Source organism: Bos mutus, chromosome 7, assembly GCF_027580195.1.
Source record: "Bos mutus isolate GX-2022 chromosome 7, NWIPB_WYAK_1.1, whole genome shotgun sequence".
NCBI lineage: Eukaryota > Metazoa > Chordata > Mammalia > Artiodactyla > Bovidae > Bos > Bos mutus.
The window spans coordinates 45,930,767-45,952,671 of NC_091623.1; the positions used below are offsets into that span (position 1 = coordinate 45,930,767).

General features: G+C 49.3%; 1 protein-coding gene across 1 annotated transcript in view; it reads right to left on the reverse strand.

Moving 5' to 3' along the window:
- UNC13A (unc-13 homolog A) overlaps positions 1 to 14,173 on the reverse strand; it is a 75,534-nt gene extending 61,361 nt beyond the window's left edge. Inside the window, exons 1-3 of the mRNA XM_070374703.1 lie at positions 14,135 to 14,173; positions 7,823 to 8,049; positions 6,929 to 7,017 (exon numbers count right to left, since the gene is read on the reverse strand). Of these exons, the coding sequence (XP_070230804.1) occupies positions 6,929 to 7,017; positions 7,823 to 8,049; positions 14,135 to 14,173 (355 nt within the window). The remainder of the gene's footprint in view (positions 1 to 6,928; positions 7,018 to 7,822; positions 8,050 to 14,134) is intronic.
- Positions 14,174 to 21,905: the final 7,732 nt, after the last annotated feature.

Sequence of the window (21,905 nt, forward strand, 5' to 3'; positions counted from 1 at the left end):
GGGTGGGAACTGGTGCCCAGAAGCACTGAGTGAGCTCCCCAGAGTTGCAGAGCAGAAGAGGGAATGAGCGCCTTCCTATACCAACACCACCATCACCCTAAGACCCAGATTTTAAATGCAAATGCCCACTATACCTGGATTTGGTTTTGGAAAGTAGAAGGCAGATAGAGCCCTTGACTGGGCATTAGGAAAGTTGAGCCCTGGTTCAGCATGGAGTCAGGTGGAGCTGGATTCAGACTATGGTGCTGTGTGACTCTGGGCAAGTGAAACCCCCTCTATGGGCTTCCATCTCCGTCTCTCCCTCTCTGTCTCTTTCTTCCGCATCCAAAATCTTCCCACTTGAGGCACATAACTGCACATGCAAAGTTCTCTCTCCCACAAGGTCCCTCCCCCTGTCCCACATGCCCCCTCTCATACCCTCAGCCCCACCCGGACTACAGAGAGCCCACCCACCTAGCCCCTCACCCCTGGGACTGAGTGAGGCTTAGGGGCACTTAGGACTGTGCCCAGCAGGAGCTCCAGGCCTCCCTCCTGGGGGAGCTTCAGCTGGCAAACCTAATGACTCTGTAATGGGGGAGGAGGGTGCACGGGGAGGATGGGGAGGGAGAAGGATGGGAGAGACACAGAGGCTCAGAAAGGCACACACAGGGGCATCAACAGGAGAGAAAGGAAAATGAGCGAGAAGAAGTGAGGGGCGATAAGACATGAGAATCAGACAGACAGAGACACAGAGAGACAGAAAGAGACACACAGATTTGCACTAGGGAGGGCAGGCAGGGGAGATGCTGCAGAGAGGAGAGGCAGGGTTGGGAAAGAAAAGTTGGGAGCAGGTACCAGAGTGGGGTAGGTGCCTGGCCCTGGGGGATCAGAGGAGCTCACTGGTGTCTGACCCAACCTGGGTCCCTGCAGTTCTAGGAGGGGCAGGTCTCAGAGGGGAAGCAAGTTGTCCAAGGTCTGTCCTACATCCTCTCCTCCAGGAAGAAGGTCTCTCCCTGCTCCCTCCTTCCAATTCTGTGTCTCTCCACTCCTGTCATCTTTCTGTCTGTCTTCTTCCCTTTCTCTCTCTGTCTCTGTCTCTCTTGTTCCTAGTCCCTCAGTCTCTCTCCCTTCCCTTCTCCCTAATCCTTTCTAGGCCAGAGCGTAAAGGGCTCAGCTGGGGTCCACTGGCAGTGGGAGATTGTCAGAGAGCTCTAGCTCTAACAGCAGGGCCCCAGGCCCCTTCAGAAAATCCAGGGTGAGGACATCAGTGTTGGTTCATCATGGGGACTCAGAGGGAGGAGGGTCAGACTCAGGGTGGGAGATGGAGTTCAGAGAAGAATGGAGAATCAGAGAAGGGGGTTCAAAGTAGGAAGCTCATGGCGGGGGAATAGGGTATGAGGTAAGGAGGAGGAAGGTAGGGGACTAAGGGATGGGGGCTCAGAGAGCTGGAGGCGGCTCACGATGGGGGAGGGGACACAGGAAGGGGGAGGGGAATGGAGGGGCGGGTAGCCTGGGGGAGGGGCTCTGTAGGAAGAGAGGGCTTGGAGGCAGGGGCTCCGAGAAAGAGTCACGGCTCTCTCCCCATCTCTCTTCCCCGTCAGCCAGCGAACCGAGTCATTGTCATCACATCTCCGCCCCGCCGCCTTCCTCCTGCCCGCGGTATCGGGGTCACCAGGGCGGAAGCGCCGCCCCTCCTTCGCGAGCTCCTGGTCACAAGCACCGGGCTATTTATAACGTGGGCGCCGAGGGCGTGAGCTACGCGACCGCGGGGAGTGCTGAGTGGGGGAGGTGCCCACTGACAGGCGGGCTGGAGATACCGCGTCACGTCCAGGTCAGCAGCCTGCGGACTCCTCGGTCCCTGCCCACCCCACCCCCCAGCGCCCATCGGCGCTGGCTGATTAATGTCGTTGCACAGGCAGTTGTTGCCGGGGGCAGAGCCGGTGGCGGTGGGAGCAAGGCATTGGCACTGCCAGGCTCTGGGCCTCAGTTTCTGTATCTAGAAAATGGCCCTGCTTGGTCTCAGTTTCTTCTTCCTTTCTCTTCTGTCTTCTCCCCTTTCTTCTTCATTATTAGCATTACCATTATTATACTGTTGTTCCTATTATTATTACCATCACTAGTATCTTTATTATTTGGTTGAATTTTAAGTGTACCCTGGATGCGGGGGAATAGGGTATGAGGTAAGGAGGAGGAAGGTGCGGGACTAAGGGATGGGGACTCAGAGAGCTGGAGGCGGCTCACAATGGGGGAGGGGACACAGGAAAGGGGAGGGGAATGGAGGGGTGGGTAGTCAGATGCACAGGTTCTGTGTATCACTGAGCCATCCTCAGGCCTGAGAACACACTGGCCTAGATGACTCTGGATTCTAATTGAGATAGACTCCAGTCCTTGGGGTCCATTAACCTGCCAGGCCTGGTGGTGGGAGTGGAGGAATAGAGAGTTCCAGCCATCAATGGAAGCGGCTAAAAGCCCACCCACAGGAGGTTCTTCCCTGATAGCTTAGTTGGTAAAGAATCCACCTGCAATGCAGGAGACCCTGGTTCAATCCCCTAGGTTGGAATGATCCCCTAAGGAAGGGAAAGGCTACCCACTCCAGTATTCTGGCCAGAGGAATTCCATGGACTGTATAGTCCATGGGGTCGCAAAGAGTCAGACACAACTGAGCGACTTTCACTTTCCAAAAGCCCACCCACAGGAGGTGCTTATTGGGTGTCAGAAGACACTACACATGGTAGAAGGGAAGCATAGAGAATTCAAAACTAGATTCTAGGAAGTCTGGTATTTAATATGCAATGTTTGTAGCAGACATGGGCTTTGTGATGAGGACATTGGTCCCTCTGACTTGGCATCTGGGAGAGAATAAATGAGGACTCTCATCATCCATGGACAGAAATAAGCCAGAACCCAATTGAAGCCATAGGTGAAAAAAACACACCAAGAACCTTGACAGATAGTCAGTGTTGCTTACCAAGCACCACTTAGAACTGTGTCTGGCATATAGTAGGTGCTTATTAAATACTGGTCATTGAAAGAATGACGTCATTGCCTCCTCCAGCAGTCCAGCACTGAGAGCGGGTCCAGTGACGCGGAACCGTGCTGTCCACGGTGCTGAAATCTATGGCTCCTCTCTGAACTGTCCGCGGTGCTGAACTTTTCATCCCTACCCAAGTACTTCCAAGAATTGGTACTTCTTTTGCCCCCTCTGTGTATCACTGAGCCATCCTCAGGCCTGAGAACGCAGTGAGCTCTCAGGAAATGTCCTACACTCACGGAGCTTTTAGTCCCCATTAATAAAAACACCGTCATTGATTTTTCCTGCCTTTGGCTCACACTTATTGAAACTTTCCAGAAGCCATGAATCATGCCAGTATCTCTCCATGCCTCATCTGACTGGACAGTTCCAGTAAATCTAGGCAGTGTACGCTATTAGTGTGCCCATTCTACAGATAGACACACTGAGGAATGAAAAAGTTATGGGACTTTCCAGGAAGTGGTGGATTTGGGGATTCAAACCCAGGCCTTCTGGACTCAGGATGTCCTGGTCAGCACCTCACAGGTAAGTTGATAAATCTAAAAATAAAATAAATTCACAGAGGAAACCCATTGTATGCAGGAGGAAAGTGAGGTGCAAGATAGGTAGATAGCTGAGATTGCAGCCCTGAAGATGAATCAGAGCCAAACCCAGAGGCAGCCTAAGAGGGTGGTAGAAGCAAATACCCAGATGCAGTTCCCCCACCCCCTGGCTGGATGGTATCAGAAACAGGGCAGCAAGAGGCAGAGAGATTTGTGAAAGCTTCCTGGGAGAGAGGCAGGGGAACAGCCATGATGAATGGGGAAATCATGATGTGTCTGTTTACTGAGTGGATGAAGGAAAAGGATGAACCTGAGACAGATTCTCACCCCATGGCAAGGACTTAGGTGTCTCCAGGTCCTGAAGGCTGAGGGTAGCCTTGACTTTCACCCTTCACTCCTAGTAGACTGTGGAGTCAGGCAGCTACACCTCTGACTCTGTGGCACCAGGCAAGTTGTTGAACTTCCATGAGCCTCAGTTTTCCTCATCTGTAATATGGGTTGCTCTGAGAATTAAAGTGGGGAATGGGCATAAAAGTCCTAAAAACTATGCCTGTGGAATGCTGGATAGATGGAACTTGTTGTAGATATCATTATCAGTTGTGAGGCAAACTCACCTTCAAATGCATTGTTAATTTATATGCAACATTCAGTCATCAAATATTTATGAAGCCTTTTAAACACTGAGTGGCCTAACAAAATGCCACAAGGCATATAGGGAGGTCTGGAACCAAAGTACTACCATCATGTTTTTGCATATGCCCTCCACCTAGAGCAAGATCCCTCTTCTCAGTTTCCCCTCATCTTCTGAGACACAGGCAAATGGTGATGATAGGAATGGGGTAGGCTTGCCAGAGGAAAAGGGCCATGGAAACCCTTCTCCTTAGCTCCCCATCCCTCCCAATCTGACTCCACCAGCATGAGGCCAGGAGTAAGGCCAGGTTCTAAGAGCCAGGACCAGTGCCTGGCATATAGTGGGTACTCAATGCTTGCTGAGTAAATATATGAATAAATTCACAAAGGAGTTAAGTGGCACTTACTATTAGCAGCCTCGGGACTCTGCCAAGACTTAGAAAGTGAATTAAGGTTGGGGAGGGGCAATGGGGCTCTACATAATGAAATGAGAGGGGACAGAGGCCAGGTCTATACAGGGTAGTCTCCCATATGTAAGTTCAGGATATGCACACAAGAATTGCATTGTGTGTGCTTGAATGTGTATTTGCTCGTTACCAGGGCAGGCAAGTGAGTGTACATGAGTGTGTGTGTGTACATGTGTGGTGGGATAATTACACATGTGCACCATCTGAGTGCAGGTGAGGGCCTGCACATATGTGCTGTGGAGTGCGGTGTGGCTGTATGTGGGACATGCTGGTGTGAGCTTAGGTATGTGCAGGCTTTTGAGTGATATCTTAAATACAAACACCTGTTGTGTGTGTGTGTGTATGCACTATGCAATTGTATAGCATGTGTATTTTTGTTTACTTGCATACACGTGCAGACTCCTCTGAAGCTACATATACTAGTGTGTGTGTGCGTGCAGCATCAGCCACCTGCTCAAAGTGACAGCTTTGAAAGTCCAGGGAAGGGTTATCATGTGTGTACATATATGGCCTTGGCATGTACTCTTGTGTACATGTGTGTCTTTTGTGATTTGGGCCCTAACAGGTATACATAGGTACAGGACTGAGTGTTAGGGCATGTGTTGATATTTAGGTGACATGGATACTCTAAACATGCATCAAACATGTGTGGATATATCTGTGTGTGTGTGTGTGTGTGTGTGTGTGTACAGATACACATGCCTGTATCATGGGGACCATGTCCGTGGCACAGACTGTGTCCAGTGTATATGTATGTGTGTGTCAATAGGCATGCAAATCTGCACATGTGTCCATGAATGCACAGTCACAGGCACATGGTCTTCATAGAGACTTGGTGAATCCTAAGCACTTCTGTTCACACAAGGCAGGCAAGCCTGAGCATGGATGTACTGGCCCCAGTGTGTGTCGGTGTGGGCAAACATGGGTGGGTCCCTGGGTCAGGGGCAGGTATTTCCTCAACTCTGAGGATGAACTCAGATCCAAGGAAAGCCCTGATCCTTCCCCCTTCCCCCTCAGCCTTCAAGACGTCCCACTCTGGGCATCACCCCCACTCCATTCAGCAATTCTTTCTCTCCCTGCTTCTCCCTGTCACCCCCCTACTCCCCCCCCCCCACACACACAGCCTTTCCCAGCATCAGCTGTTCGTGTTACACCTCAGGGCTCTACTTCCCACCTCATCCCCTTTCTTACTCCTCCCAGCGAGCCCCCTCTACTCTGCTGACTCCTTCCCTATAAGTTCCACAAAGTCATCCAATACAATTCTTTCTCACCCCTCTTATTGTCTCCGCTTCACACCACCCCTGTAGCCAAGACTCCAGTTTGCATCAGAGTTAAGGGTGAGATTTCAGAGAAGAGATGGGGCTAGGGGGCAGAGGAGAGTGAGCTTGGAGGAGTCAGCCAGGAACCCCCATTGACCCCCTCCTCCAGGGCTATCCCCTCTCAAGTGTTAGGCAGTTCAGAGGAGGGGAGAGGGGCCAGTAGGGGGTTTGGATGTTCACCTCCCCCTCCCCTTGGGCCTAGACTGTGAGGGATGCATGGTGGTCTGCTCCGCCTCTCGACTCTCCTAACTCCTTAGGTTAAGGGCTGAACGAGTTGACTTTTGATTTTACCGGCCCTTCGCCCACCACCAGCCCCGCCCGTCAGGAATGAGTTCAAGGAAAGGAGGCACCTGTCCCTTTAAGAACACCCGCGTCCACGCCAGCACAGCCCCGCGCTAGCAGTACACGGGAAGCCACCGCGGCGGGGAGCGGGCGGGCGGGGCTGGGTTTGTGAATGGAGAGTCACAGCACAGGGGGAGGGGAGAAAGGGGGAGGGGCAGCGGGGGCGGTTCCCGGCTCCCGGGCCTTCCCACCAGGGTCCAGAAGGCCGGGGTTCATCATCCTTCTCTCTCTCTCTCTCCCCATCTCTAGATTTCTCTCTCTCATTCTCTTTCACACACACACACACACACACATCACACTCCGGGCTGCCTAAGGTGTCCTGAAGCCTGCTGGCTCAGGCTTGGCCAATACACCTCCTTCCACCTCAGCCTTCTGGAAGGGAGTAGAAGTGAGGGGAGGTGGACCTCGGTACTTAAAACCCAAGATTGAGCTCTCTATAAGCCTTGAACCCTGGTTGGGCCACCACCCCTGCCGCCAAGGCCCCCTGCTGAGAACTCAGGAGTGCCCCAGGCGCCTTGGTCCAGGTGGGCTGGCTTCTCCCCTACCCTGCCTCAGGGGTGCGGCGGCGGGTTGGGGCGGAAGGAGTCATGCCCCTCCGGAATCTCTCACTCCACCCACCCAAACGCAGAGCGTGGGCCTGGGCGTGGGCCTCGGTGCAGATGGCGTTCTGGCCCCAAAATAGCTCCACCCCACCTCTCCCTTCCTCCCTCCCTCCAGCGCAAAGTGGGTGAGGTGAGGATGGGCCGTGAGGGGTGCAGGGGGCTACTGTACTTCCAAGGGGTCGGCTCCCTGCGGAGAAGGTCGGATAGGTGTTTGTTCCGTGGGGCCAAAGAGGGCTGAGAGGGTGAGGCCCTCAGGCGACTCCCCCAGCCCCCACTAGGGAAACCAAAGAGGTAACTGGAAAAGCGCCTCCAGACCCCTCCATCACAGCTCTCTTAGGATGCTGGAAGGGGTCTCCCCGGCCTCCTCCCCCAGTCCGCTCCACTCCCAGGGTGAGGAGTGCCTAGAGCGCACCGGTAGTCCTAACAGTCAAGCCCCTCTACCCAAATCTTACACGCCCAGGGCTTGGAGACCGCTCCCCCTGCACTCCTCCGAATTCCGAGGCGGGTCCGCAGCCCAGCCCACAGTCCAAGACTCCTTCCAAGGACCCTGCAGGATTCATTCGAACTATAGCTCCTTCCACACGAACCCTATAATAACTTGTTCAACACAGGCAACCCAGACTAGACCGTTTCCAGATGGAGCCCCGAACCCCTGCCCGCGTCCACACGGGCCTCCGCGTTCAGCCATGTCCACACGACCCCAACAGCGGCAACCAGCACCCCTTGAGGGCCCAGCTGTGTCTACACTGATCACCTTCTCAGGCACCCTGACTTCTCTACAAGGGCCACCCCCTCAGAAGTCCAGCCGCGTGTACGCGGGTCACCCCCTCAGGAGCCCAGCCGCATCCACACGGACCCCGAGCCCAGTTAGGGTCCACATCGCTCCCCGTCCCGCAGCCTCGCCTCCTACCTCCAACGCAAAGCAGAGACATGTCTCCAGAGTCGCCGGCGGGCCGGCTCTGTCAGGTCAGGTTTAGCTGCCGCTGGGGTGGGGCATGGCGGGGGCTGCAGCCCGCGCTCGCTCAGCTCACGCCGGGGCCCGGCCTCCGCCGCCGGCCATCTTGGTTCAGCACCGGGGGCGCGGACAGCTCCTGACGTGGTGCTGATGTGAGCCTGGCGGGCGGAGCCCACGGACGCCTGATGGGGCGAGGGCGCAGCGAGCTCGAGGGGTGGGGGTGGGGTTTAAAGGGCCGGAGCAGGTGGGGGCTGAGGGCGGCCACCACGCAGATTCCCTTCTGATTCTACGTGTTTTCGTTTCTCCTTTAGCCCTCAACCTCAAGATCTTGGCTGTCTCTCTGCTCTTTCTGAGTATCTCTATTTCTCTGTCTCTTTGCCTCTGTCTCTCTGTTCTCCTCTCTGGCTCCCGGTCTCTCTCGGTAATGTGTCTCCCTCTGTGCCTCTGTCCAGTCTCTCTGTGTCTCCGCCACGTCCTGTTTAGGTCTCTCTCTGTGTCCCTGTTTTGCTCAGCCTGTGGATCTTTGCACATACTTGGACTGGATTCCATCCTTCACTCCCTTGTGTAACTGGCAACTCCTATTCATCCATCAATGCCCAGTTTGAATATACCCTTCTCCAGAAAGCCTTACCTAATTCCCCCAAACTGAGCCCTGACTTCACCTTTCTGGACTCCCCTGGATTCCAACTCTTCCTCTGGTTGGGCCCTGACCCCAGCATAGCTCTGCTCACCATCTCTCTCCACACATCTGACCCGGCAGTTCCAAGTGAGCTGGTGGCCAACAAACCTGTTCACTCCGTAATGCCAGTACCTAGAACAGTCCCAGAGGCTGAGCCCCAGAGAGTCCCCAGCCCCCAGCATACATGAAGGAACTTCATCAACACAAGATGTATATGGAGTTAGTGAAGCCTGTGTTCAAAACCCAACTCTGCCTGTAATCACCAGCATGACCTCAGACAGGTCATGTGACCACTCTGCCTCAGTTTCCCTGCCTGTAAAACAGAGGTAACAGGAACTCCTTCACAGAGTTGCAGGATATACTGTATAAGTTAACACCTGAAAGCACTTGGGATAGTAATGTATAACATTAACCATTGTTGTGATTCTCATTGCCTTAACATTTTTTATTCCATACCCATTAACCATAGGTAAGGACTTTGTTGTTGTTCAGTCACTCAGTCGTGTCTGACTCTTTGTGACCCCATGGACTGAAGCACACCAGGCTTCCTTGTCCTTCACCATCTCTCAGAGCATGCTCAAACTCATGTCCATTGAGTCAGTGATGCCATCCAACCATCTTGCCATATCATCCCCTTCTCCTGCCTTCAATCTTTCCCAGCATCAGGGTCTTTTCTAATGAGTCAGTGCTTCAAATCAGGTGGGCAAAGTAGTGGAGCTTCAGCTTCAGTCCTTCCAATGAATATTCAGGATTGATTTCCTTTAAGATTGACTGATCCCATCTCCGTGCAGTCCAAGGGACTCTCAAAAGTCTCCTCCAACACCAGAGCCCCAAAGCCTCAGTTCTTCAACATTCAGCCTTCTTTATGGTCCAACTCTCACATCAATACAACTGGAAAAGCCAAAGCTTTGGCTATATGGACTTTTGTCGGTAAGGTGATGTCTCTGCTTTTTAATACGCTGTCTAGGTTTGTCGTAGCTTTTCTTCCAAGGAGCAAGCATGAGGAATAAGGAGCAGCAATGACAGGTGCTTGAATACAGAACAGTATCATCACAGTGGAAGATCCTGTGGGCCGCTGCCCCTCCCCAATCTATTGTCTCGGCTCTGAAGGATGAACTATGTTGAATTTGTTTTTCATTCTCCTACTTTTCCTCATAGTTTTACCACATATTTATCATGGTTCCGGTTTGTATATTTTTTACTTGACACAACTAGAATGAAACTCACATTCTTATAACTTTGTGTGTGTGTGCAACATGATTTTACTGATATTCATCTGAGTTTCTGTGGTTAGCTGTAGAGCATGCATTTTCACTGCTGTATAGTATTCCTCTGACCTATTACATTTTTATTAAAGTATTTGTTTATTTAATTATATGGAATGCAGGATCTTAGTTCTCCAACCAGGAATCGAACCCATTCCCCCTGCAGTGGAAGCGAGGAGTCTTAATCCTGGATTGCCAGAGAAGTTCCTGATTAGTACATCTTTATCTACCTTCCAGTTGGTGAACTTTAAGGTTGTTTGCCCACTGGGATTATCACAAACACAGCTTTTATAACCATTCTCAGAAATGTAGGCTGGTACACGCGAGTAGTGATATCTTGATCATAAAACACCTACATACTTGGCTTCATGAAATAATATTCAACTTGTTTTGATGTGGCTTCAGCAATCTACATTGCAATAGCATCATATAAGCATCTGACTGTTCCACATCCTTGCCAACACTTTGAGTTGTCTGGGTTTTTGAATTGTTCCAAAATAGAAAGGGTGAAATGGTGCCTCATTTTGGTCTTGATTAGCTTTCCGATTGCTCATAAAGTAGAACACTTTATGTAATTTTTTGGTTTCTTATGAGGGTGAAATGCCTGTTGAAGTCTTTTATTTAAAAAATACGATGGTCTTTTCCTATTGATTTGTAGTTATGAATCTGTTGTTGGTTTCATGTGTTGTAAAAATCTCCAATTTTGTGGCTTGTTTTTATTCTATTCATGGTGTCATTTTCTCAACAGAAGCTCTTAATTTTTAAAATAACCTTTTTATTTTGGAAAGATGTTGGATGTATAAAAAAGCTGCAGAAGTACAGAGCTCTAAAAAGCACAGAGCATTTCTGCATATCCTTCATCCAGCCTCCACCAATATTAACATCTTACATATGGTTACAAGGTACATCATACTCAGTTGCTCAGTCATGTCTGACTCTCTGTACCTCATGGACTGTAGTTTACCAGGATCCTCTGTCCATGGAATTTTCCAGGCAAGAATACTGGAGTGGGTTGCTGTTTCCTACTCTAGGGGATCTTCCCGACCCAGGGATAGAACTTGCGTCTCTTGCATCTCCTGCTTTGGCAGGCAGATTCTTTACCACTGTACCACCTGGAAGGCCCTACAAGATACATATGTCAAAACTAAAACATCAACATTGGCATTTATTATTCACTTATTGTTAACTAAATTGCAAACTTTATATTTCACTAGTTTTTCCACTAATAGTCTCTTTCTGGTCCACGATCCAATCCAGGCTCCTGTGTTGCATTTAGTCATCTTATCTCCTTGATCTCCTCCTTTCTGTGAGTTTCTTTTGCCTCATTTTTCATGGCCTTGATAATTTTGAAGAGCACTGGCCAGGTATTTTGATGAAAACCCCCTGATCTGGGTTCATCTAATATTTTCTCATGATTAGACTGGGGTTATCGGGTTCGGGAGGAAGACCACAGAGCTGGGGTTCCCTCCACATCATTTCATACCGGAGGTCCCTGATGGCCAATGATGTCACAGAGCATGTTAATTTTGATCACCTGGGTAAGGTGTTATCTGCCAAGTTTATCCACTCTCAAGCTATCGTTTTCACCTTTCCCTGCTCTGTCATTTGTAAGCAAATCACTAAGCCCAGCCCAGACTCGTGGGGAGGGACACTTACTCCTTGGAAGGAAAGTAATGACCAACCTAGATAGCATATTCAAAAGCAGAGACCATACTTTGCCAACAAAGGTCCGTCTAGTCAAGGCTATGGTTTTTCCTGTGGTCATGTATGGATGTGAGAGTTGGACTGTGAAGAAGGCTGAGCACCGAAGAATTGATGCTTTTGAACTGTGGTGTTGGGGAAGACTCTTGAGAGTCCCTTGGACTGCAAGGAGATCCAACCAGTCCATTCTGAAGGAGATGGGCCCTGGAATTTCTTTGGAGGGAATGATGCTGAAGCTGAAGCTCCAGTACTTTGGCCACCTCGTGCGAAGAGTTGACTCATTGGAAAAGACTCTGATGCTGGGAGGGATTGGGGGCAGGAGGAGAAGGGGACACCAGAGGATGAGATGGCTGGATGGCATCACTGACTCGATGGACGTGAGTCTGAGTGAACTCCGGGAGTTGATGATGGACAGGGAGGCCTGGCGTGCTGCGATTCATGGGGTCGAGAAGAGTCGGACACGACTGAGCGACTGAACTGACTGAACTGAAGTGGTGAATGGAAGTGGTGAGTGGAAGTTTCTAAGAAGCTCTTAATTTTAAATTCCTTTATCTTATTGTCATAAAATAATCACAAAATTTACCATTTACGTATATTAAAGTGGACAGTTCAGTGGCATTTAGTATAGTCACAATGTTGTGCAGGCACTACTCAGTTCAGTTCAGTTCAGTTGCTAGTCGTGTCCGACTCTTTGCAACCCCATGGACTGCAGCACGCCAGGCCTCCCTGTCCATCACCAACTCCCGGAGTTCACTCAAACTCATCTCTATTGAGTCGGTGATGCCATCCAACCATCTCATCCTCTGTCATCCCCTTCTCCTCCTGCCCTCAATCTTTTCCAGCATCAGGGTCTTTTCAAATGAGTCAGTTCTTCGCATCAGGTAGCCAAAGTATTGGAGCTTCAGCTTCAGCATCAGTCCTTCCAATGAATATTCAGGACTGATTTCCTATAGGATGGACTGGTTGGATCTCCTTGCAGTCCAAGGGACTCTCAAGAGTCTTCTCCAACACCACGGTTCAAAAGCATCAATTCTTTGGTGCTCAGTTTTCTTTATAGTCCAACTCTCACATCCATATATGACCACTGGAAAAAACAGTACTACTTCTATCTAGAACTAAAACATTTCCATCACCCCAAAAGGAAACCCCATCCCTATCAGCAGGCACTCCCCGTTCCCCTCTCCCCTGAGGCCCTGGCAACCATTAATCTGTTTTCTGTCTCTATGGATTAAATTTTAAATTCTTCCACTTGATCAATATTTACCTTTACAGTAAGCACACTTTTTTCTTTGAGGCATAATCAACATATAACATTATATTAGTTTCAGATGTACAACATAATGATTTGATATTTGCACACATTTTGAAATGCTCATCATGCAGAGTCTAGTTAACATCCATCACTATACATAGTGACAGATTTCTTTTCTTGTGATGAACAGACATTATGTCTTGTTTAAGGAATTCTTTCCTGTCCCAGGATCAGAAAGATATTTTCATAGCATCTTCTATATCCTAGGCCTTGTCATTTACAGTCAAGTCTTGATCTCTCTCAGAGAAGGCAATGGTGCCCCACTCCAGTACTCTTGCCTGGAAAAATCCCATGGATGGAGGAGCCTGGTAGGCTGCAGTCCATGGGGTCGCTAAGAGTCGGACATGACTGAGCGACTTCACTTTCACTTTTTGCTTTCATGCATTGGAGAAGGAAATGGCAACTCACTCCAGTGTTCTTGCCTGGAGAATCCCAGGGATGGGGGAGCCTGGTGGGCTGCCGTCTATGGGGTCGCACAGAGTCGGACACGACTGATGTGACTTAGCAGCAGCAGCAGCATTTTGATCTCTCTTGGAACTGATTTGGGAGTGTGGAGTGAGATAAAGTCCAATTGTGTATATTTTTTCCAATGTGGATAATCAATTGTCCCAACATTCTTTAATGAAACGGTCACAAAGCAAGTTTTTGAACAAGTGTGGACTTCATAGCAGACACAGAGCAACCAGAGTACACAGTGCTGCAGGATATCTGTCCCACCTGGGGTCTGTTCTGGCTCCTTCTTCTGTCCTGGGACCATCTGTCACTGTTACAGAACTTTATGCCTGTCCTTGATATCTGCTAATAATGCCATTCTTTCATCTTCAGAGCATCCAGATTATTCTTTTTCTCTCAGCTTGTTGGGTTCTGTGGAGAAATCCAGTTGGGACTTAGATTGAAATTGCATGAATCTATAAACCAAATAAGGGAAGAATCTTTCCTCATATTGACTCATCCGAAGTGTGAATAAAGGTCTTTCCATCCGTCTGTCTTTCAATAAAGCTGACAACTTCCTCCATAAATCTTCCATGTCTTTGTTTTTCAGATTTATTTCTAGGTAATTTGTATGTTTGATGCTATGAATAAGTGGCCTTTTTAGGTTACTTTTTTTTTTTTTTTACCTGTTAATCATAGGAGTTTAAAATGCAATTGGCTCAAGTATCTAAGAAACTTTATTAACCTTCTGTAAATCCAAGAAATAGATCTGCAGATTCTTTGAGATTTTCATTCTACACAAAGATGTCATCTGTAAATAAAGACACTTTCATTTCCTTTCCAGTCCTTTGGCCTTTCATTTCTTTTTCCTAGCCTACCATACAGGTCAGGTACTTCAGCACAATCTCAGACACCATGGTAACAGGCATCCTTCCCTTGTTCTGCATTTGAAAGAAAACATTTCAACAGTTACCATTAAATATGATACCTGCTATGGGTTTTTAATAGAAAATCAAATAAAGGAGATCTACTTCTATTTCCAGTGTGTTAAAATGTTTTTCTTTAAAAAAAAAAAAGATTTTTCTTTATCATGAACAGGTGGTGAATTTTAGCAACTGCATTTCCTACATCAGTCAGGATAACTATGTAACTCTTTACCTTTAATTTGTTAGTGTGAATTATGTTCTCTTAATATGTTTGATACCCATTGGTCTCTCTTATTCTCTCTCACCCATCCCTGATCTCTGTCCTTTTGCCAAAGACCCTGATAAATTGATCACTCAGATCCAATTAATTTTTAAGCCCCGGTGTCCCATTTCGCTCCCAGCAACAACTTGGCTCATTCCAAAGCTATTTATCTGAGCTATCTCATCTCCCCACTTAATTATGCCCTGCTGTCTTTCTCTTGCCCTCTCTTCTCTGTGGTTCCCTCTTTCCCTGACTCTGCTCACTGTGCATCTACATTCATGAATTTTGCAAACTCCCTTCCACTCTTTATCTATCTCTCCCTCCATCTCTCACGTAGCTTCCGATGTCTCACTTTCTCTCCACCATCCTATGAAATCCATAGATAAAAACTGTTGAAAGAGAGGCGACGGGAGATAGCTCACAGACTGGTGAAAAGTGCAACACACACATATAGACACACATATCTGTGAAGAGTGCACCCACCCCTCTCCCCACTCCACCAAATGCACACACACATCCCTCCCAGCCATCCAAGCTCCTGGCCGTCCCCAGAGACTCTGCTCTTATTAAAACTTTCCAATCCCTGGTGCCAAGAGAAGCTGTGGAGAGGTTTGGGCCTTGAATAAGAAAATTCCTCCTCCACAGCATCTGCTGAGCTCAGCTTTCTAGTGGGGAATGAACAGAGCTGCTTCTAGAATCCCCACACAGGGCAACACTGTTTGGTCTTCAGATAAATTTCCAGTCCTTACTGGGTACATGTGATGTTTCTGGCACTGAGTGAAGCTCCATGGAGGAGACAGATATGAATCAGATGTCAATCAGTTTATCCAGCAAACATTTCTTGGCGCCATCTGGATGCTGGGAACTACTCTTGTCAACAGGTTCCAACAAAGTGACATGGTCCCTAACTCGAGAATTGGAAATGAAAATAAGCATGCACAGAGAAAATCAAGGAAAATTAGGAGGAAAACAGGAAGGGTCCCATGATAGAAATGGTGGAGGAGAAGGTAACTGCCTCCTCCTGGTGGAGGCAACACAGAAGCTGAGACCCAAGGAAAGAGAAGGAAACAGGCATGGGGAGAGTTTGGGGAGGGAGGTTCGAGACAGAGGGCAGAGCAGATGCAAAGGCCCTGAAGTGTGACTGTGTCTGGTGTGTTGGAGGAAAACCAAGGAGGCTGGTGTGGCTGGAGCAGAGTGAGAGAGGTGGGAGATAGCAAGGGTTATAAAGAGCCTAGGGGATATGGGGAGGAGTCTGAGATGCAGAGAGAGACTGAGAGAAGGAGACGGAGAGGGAGAGATGAGACCTCAGCCCGTGGGGGCAGAACAGAGACCCAGGAGGACCAGAGACTCCATGGGCATTTTGTGACCAACAAGGCCTCATCTTCACCCACAAACCCCATGCCAGACCTCTCTCTGATGCCCCAACTGCCCAGGTTGGAGGTGGGGAGGGGTGACTGCACTGTGCTGAGCTCAGCGTCATTTTAAGAATCTCTGATTTATCATTTTAAGGATCTCTCTGAGGCTGCCCAGGGGAGCAGGGATGTTTAGGGCGGGAATGTAAGTGGTGGAAGGCCAGGGAAGGATCCAGGAAGGAGCTGGCAGGACCCACAGGAGTGCTGGGCAGGTTTGGGTTCATTCTGAAGTCTGAGCCTACAGGACAACTGGATGAACTGGACATGTGGGGTGAAGGAAGAGAAGTGATGAGAATGAGTCGAGGTTTGGGGACCTGGGGAGCAGAATGATGGTGCAGCCATTCCCCTGCCATGCTGATGAAGAAGTTGATCTCAGGGTGAGGAACTGGGACCTGTGCTTCAGACTGGCTGAATGCGAGATACTTACAAGGTACCCAGTGAGAAGACCCAGTACAGGTGGATATTTGAGTCTGAGGTTCAGGGGAGAGGTTGGGCTGGTGATGCAAATGGGAGAGCCATCAACATGAGATGGGGTGTAGCCACTTGGGGCCAGAGTGCAGACAGAGGGTAAAGGGCTGCCTGGCTTCTAGGACCAAAATCAAGACATCAAACTCACGGTTCCACCGTCCAGCTGTTTGTCTATCTGTGACTCCAGTCCCTGTAATCAGGGTAGCAAGCAATGTTATGTGCGGGGCACATGGAATTCAGAGCCCTTGGGACTGTCCTGTGGAACAAATCCTCCTCTTCCTCTGACGGTTCTGTTATCAATGGCCTTGTCCTGGGGCAGGTTGGGAATGGGGGAGTACTGCAATAGATGAGGCAGGACATGAGTCCTGAGTCCAAGTTTCTCATAATTATTTCTCATAATTGGAAAGCACAAGAGAGCTCACGTGGTTCCTGAAGGCCTACTGTGTGCTTGGCAACATGCTGGGTGCCTGACATATCCTATTTTCCTTAATCCTCTGCAACCCGAGGTGGGTGCAATACTGTGCTCATTTCACAAATAGGAAGACTGAGTTCCTGAGATATTGGGGAGACAAGGCTGGAATATAAAACAAGATTCGACCAACTCTCGGAATAGGCTGTTTATGCAACACAGATGTTCATGTAATCACTCATTCATTCAAAAAACACAGCCTGGATCCACACCCATGTCCACGCCACGTCCAAGGCTGGGGGAGGGGGTGGATCCTGCCTGGAGTCCGGGAGAAGGATGTGGGGCCACAGAATCCGATCTCTGCAGTCAGCGCTGGGAGATGACTAAGGGGGAAGGAGGCTCTGATTGGTATACTGGGAAAGGTGTCCTGGAAAAGAGGAAACTGGAGAGTGAAGAGGTCTCCCTAAGCACTGTAGAATTGGAGGAAGGGCATTCCTAGCAGATAGCATAGCAAATATTATATCAATAACCTCAGCTACACAGATGACACCATCCTTATGGCAGAAAGCAAAGAAAAACTAAAGAGCCTCTTGATGAAAGTTCAGTCACTCAATCATGTCCAACTCTTTGCAATCCCATGGACTGCAGCACACCAGGCCTCCCTGTCCATCACAAACTCCCAGAGCTTGCTCAAACTCATGTCCACTGAATCGGTGATACCATCCAATCATCTCATCCTCTGTCATTGCCTTCTCCTCCTGCCTTCAATCTTTCCCAGCACCAGCGTCTTTTCCAGTGAGTCAGTTCTTTGCATCAGGTGGCCAAAGTATTGGAGCTTCAGCTTCAGCATCAGTCCTTCCAATGAATATTCAGGACTGATTTCCTTTAGGATTAACTGATTTGATCCTCTTGCTCTCAAGGAACTCTCAAGAGTCTTCTCCAACACCATAGTTCAAAAGCAACTTGAACTTTCAAAAGGAAGTGAAAGAGGAGAGTGAACAAGTTTGCTTAAAACTCAACATTCAAAAAACAAAGATCATGGCATCTGGTCCCATCACTTCATGGCAAATAGATGGGGAAACAATGGAAACAGTGAGAGACTATTTTTTGGGCTTCAAAATCACCGCAGATGGTGACTGCAGCCATGAAATTAAAATCACTTGCTCCTTGGAAGAAAAGCTATGACCAACCTAGACAGCATATTAAAAAGTAGAGACATTGAGGACAAGGGTCCGACGGCAAAGGGAGGACGCCCTCCCTCATAGCTCATCCCATTACTCCTTTATGCCTTGGTTATGAGCTATGAGGGATTGGCCTGAGGAGGCTAATAATACAAGACAACGATTGAATTGGCCAAGAGCATCAGGCCTCGAAAGGGGCACAGTCATGGGACTGGTCTGAATGGGATGGCGGGCGGGGCTCCGGCCTCAGAGGCGGGGCTCAGTCCAAAGTCCCCAGAGTGACCAGCAGGGGGCAGCACTGGGCCAACGGCTGGTGCCCACGGTTGGGGGTCGGAGTGAGGTACCAGCTCGAGAGGAGTTAATTTATCTAGTGAGTTCCTTCAGTGTGCCAGGTGCTGGGCAAAACTCTACAAATGTTCACTCCTTTAATCCTCAAATTGATTATATGGGCAGAGAAACAGAACAAAAAATTTAAGTCACATACCCAAATTCACACAGCAAGGAAGTGCCAGAGTTGGAGTTTAAACCCAGGGAATTCAGCTGCAGCCCTTAACACCTACATTCCCAAATCCTCTAAAATGATAGTTTTTGTTTGTTTTTTAAAGCAAGGGCTCCCTCTCAACAATTACTGAGCTCTTCTTGCTTACCTTTCTTGTGGCCATCTTTCCAGGTGCATACAATCATTCCCATTCCCCAGGTGTGCACAATCATTCCATTACTCCTTTATGCTTCGGTACCATTAAACCAAGGCATAAACGAGTAACTCTTGGAGTCGAGATGCTTTTATGTCCAAAGTGAAAATCTCAAGAGTTTGTGAGGCTCATCCACCCTCGGGCCAGCTCAGGGAAGGAACCAGCAGGAACCCAAAGCCTCTGCCTTTTCCAGTCTCCAGGCCCCTGCTGCCACCACTGCCCCAGTCAAGGCCCTCGGCGTGCCCCAACTCAGAGATGCACCCTCATTCATGCTACCCTTCCGAGACCTGCTTCCCCACCCCAGACTGGCTGAAGACCCCATGGACTCCCGCCCAGCCAAGGGAGAGAGCTGAGAACACTCGACAAAGGGGCTTCAGTGATGTCATCTTTGACAGGTGGGAAACTGATCAGAAACGCCAAAACATTTGCCCAAACTGCTGACAGTAGGAGGTAACAGTTGGACCGGAGCCATGCCTCTAAGACTACCATTAAGGCACTGTCAGGCAGGTCTGTATGAGTCCCGGTGCACAAGGCACCCAAGAACTGCAGAGAATCCTTTGAAAATGTTTGAGACCCAGATGCATAAACACTTGGGCTCTAGAATGCAAAAGGGGAACGCCAAGTCCAAATGAACCCATGTTTTATTATGTTTAAGAACAGGATGTCAACTTTATTGTGGTTAAAATCCATCCATCTGGAAAGAGGCTTGGGTTGGGAATGCTCTCCCTGAGAAGACCCCAAGCAGATCGCCGGCAGTTGTCTACTTTAGAGAGCTGCCTGTGGCCAATAGATTTCCAAAGCAAAATGATAAATTACAAGAATAATTAACCCGATGCGCATTTAGCACGTGGAGAGTCTGCTTCGAGTTGGGAGTGTTTTAACTCCTTTAATCCCAACATCGCCTCTACTGGGTGCGGCTGTTTTGATACAGGTCCATGCGATGGGGAAACTGAGGCACAGGGAAGTCAAAGAGCTGAGGAGGGACACAGCTGGGGTTTGAACCTCACCAGACCCCCTCATGTGGTCGGCACTCTTGACCCCTGTGCTGTCTTCAGCCTTGTTTCACGGCAGAGTCTTCCGTGGAACTGGAGATGCGGATACCATGGTGACCGTTTGATTTTGAAAGGGTATGGATGTCGGGCACGGCGCAGTTTGGGGTTCCAGATCTGGACGATGGTGGGAAGCTAGGTCAGGACTCCTCTATGTCCCCTCCAATCCCCGTTCTCCTTCCCGGACTGCAAGCCACCCAAGGCAGGTCGCCTCCCGCCCTGGACCTGGCTGCCAGACAGGATGCAGCCCCGCCCCTGACCACGCCCTGGTGGCCGGCTCTGATTGGATCCGGGTGGGTGTAACCCCTAGAGCAGTACTTCATACAACAGCTGGTAGCGAATTAGAGGACGTACTTCGAAAGATCGGCCTGCAAGGCTCTTCTTGCGCGGTGATTGGCTCCCAATCTTCCCTTCTCCTCTAGCATCTGCCTACAAACTGTGTCTCAGTAAGATGTCTTTAATTCCTCTGACACACCTCTTGTGCAGGCTTCTGCACGCACTGTTCCCATTGCCAGAAACACCTCTTCCTCTCTCCTGTATAGGCTGCTTTCTCTCCCCTTCTTAGCTGAAATGTCCCCTCCTCTGGGAAAGCCCTGATGCCCAAGGCTGGTGGGAGAACACCCCTTGGGCCTTCAGCATCTTCTGTTCTTATACCAGTTTTCTTGTCTGTTTCCCAACCAGGAAGCAAGTTGTTTAGAAGCTAGGGCTGGGGCTCAGAAAACATTGTCTCCCCATTGCCCAGTAGCATACAGAGGGAGCTCAAGCAATCAATATATGTTGGACTTCCCTGGTGGACCAGTGGTTAAGAATCCGCTTGCCAATGCAGGGGACACGGGTTTGATCCCTGGTCTGGGAAGATTCCACATGCCAGCAGAGCAACCAAGCCCAGTGCACCTCAACTACTGAAGCCTGAGGGATCTCGAGCCCACGTTTCTGCAGCTACTGAAGCCTGTGGTGCCCTAGAATCTGTGCTCCTCAACAAGACAAGCCAAAGCAATGACAAGCTGGCTAGACTAGAGACTAGAGAGTAGCTCCATTTTCACAGCTAAAGAAAGGCTGCGTGCAGCAACAAAGATCCCGAGCAGCTGAAGATAAGTAAAATTTAAAAAGAAATAAATATCGACTGGTATAATTAATGAATTAATCTGGTACCAGAGATTTGGGAGCTCTCCACCCTTGTGAAACAGAAACAGGCCCTGTGGGGCCTTCCGGGTGACAGACATCTGTGTTCCCCACTTCTTGCTTGTAGAAAAAGCTTTTAGCCTCTTAGGCCTTATGCGAGAGCAGACTCAGCAATTGATGATTGGAGAAGTGGGAAATCAGGGACAAAAATGAAGCAGTCAAGCGGGAAAGTAATAGCAAATTAAATAATAGGTCCACCAGAAAAAGAGTCACAAAACCCCTAGCTTCTCCTTGAGGTTACCCCTCTATGGAGAGCCTTCTGACACATATTCTTATGCTGTTTTGGCAGAAACCAGGACCCTACCAGATGGAAACTGCTGACCTCAAACATATAGAGCCTAAACTCGTTGGAGGCAGAAGATTGATCACTCTGTTAACTCACCACCAACCAATCAGAAAAATGTCCATGACATGGTCATACACCCTGTGACCCTCACCCCTAATGCTGCTTTGAAAAACCCTTTCCTGGAAGCCATCAGAGGTCGGACATCTTTGGCACTTTGGCTACCTTCTCTTCTTGCTTGGCACTGTGCAAAGGAATGCTGCACTTTCCTTCACCACACCTGGTACCAGTTGACTGGCTTTGCAGTGCATTGGGTGAGAGGACCTGAGATCAGTTTGGTAACACTTTTGGGAGCTCTGAGCTAGAAGCTCCTGAGGTCAGGACCAAGACTCCCCCGCTACTGGTCTGGCATTCAATACATGTGTGTGGAATGGGGCAGGGAAAGGGTACTGGTCTTTTGTGAGGATGACATTGAGCACAATATGTGCTCCATGGTTCCCCTACATGATCCTCTGCAGCCCTCAGGGATCCAAGCCACTCCAGCCTAGCACCTCCCTCCCTACTCATCCTCTATCTAGGGCCCACACTGAGGTAGGATTTGGAGTGGCCCAAGGGAGAGGAAGGGGTGGGCATTCATGTCCGCGAGCCTCTGTTAGATGTCCAAAGTGGGCTGTCTTGTCCAGTCCCCCATGGAGGCGGAGCTTGGCGGGACCCTGGGCTGATAAGAGGAGAAAGGAGGGAATCACCATTTCTGGGGGCATCTTTGCACTAATTGGGGAATTTGG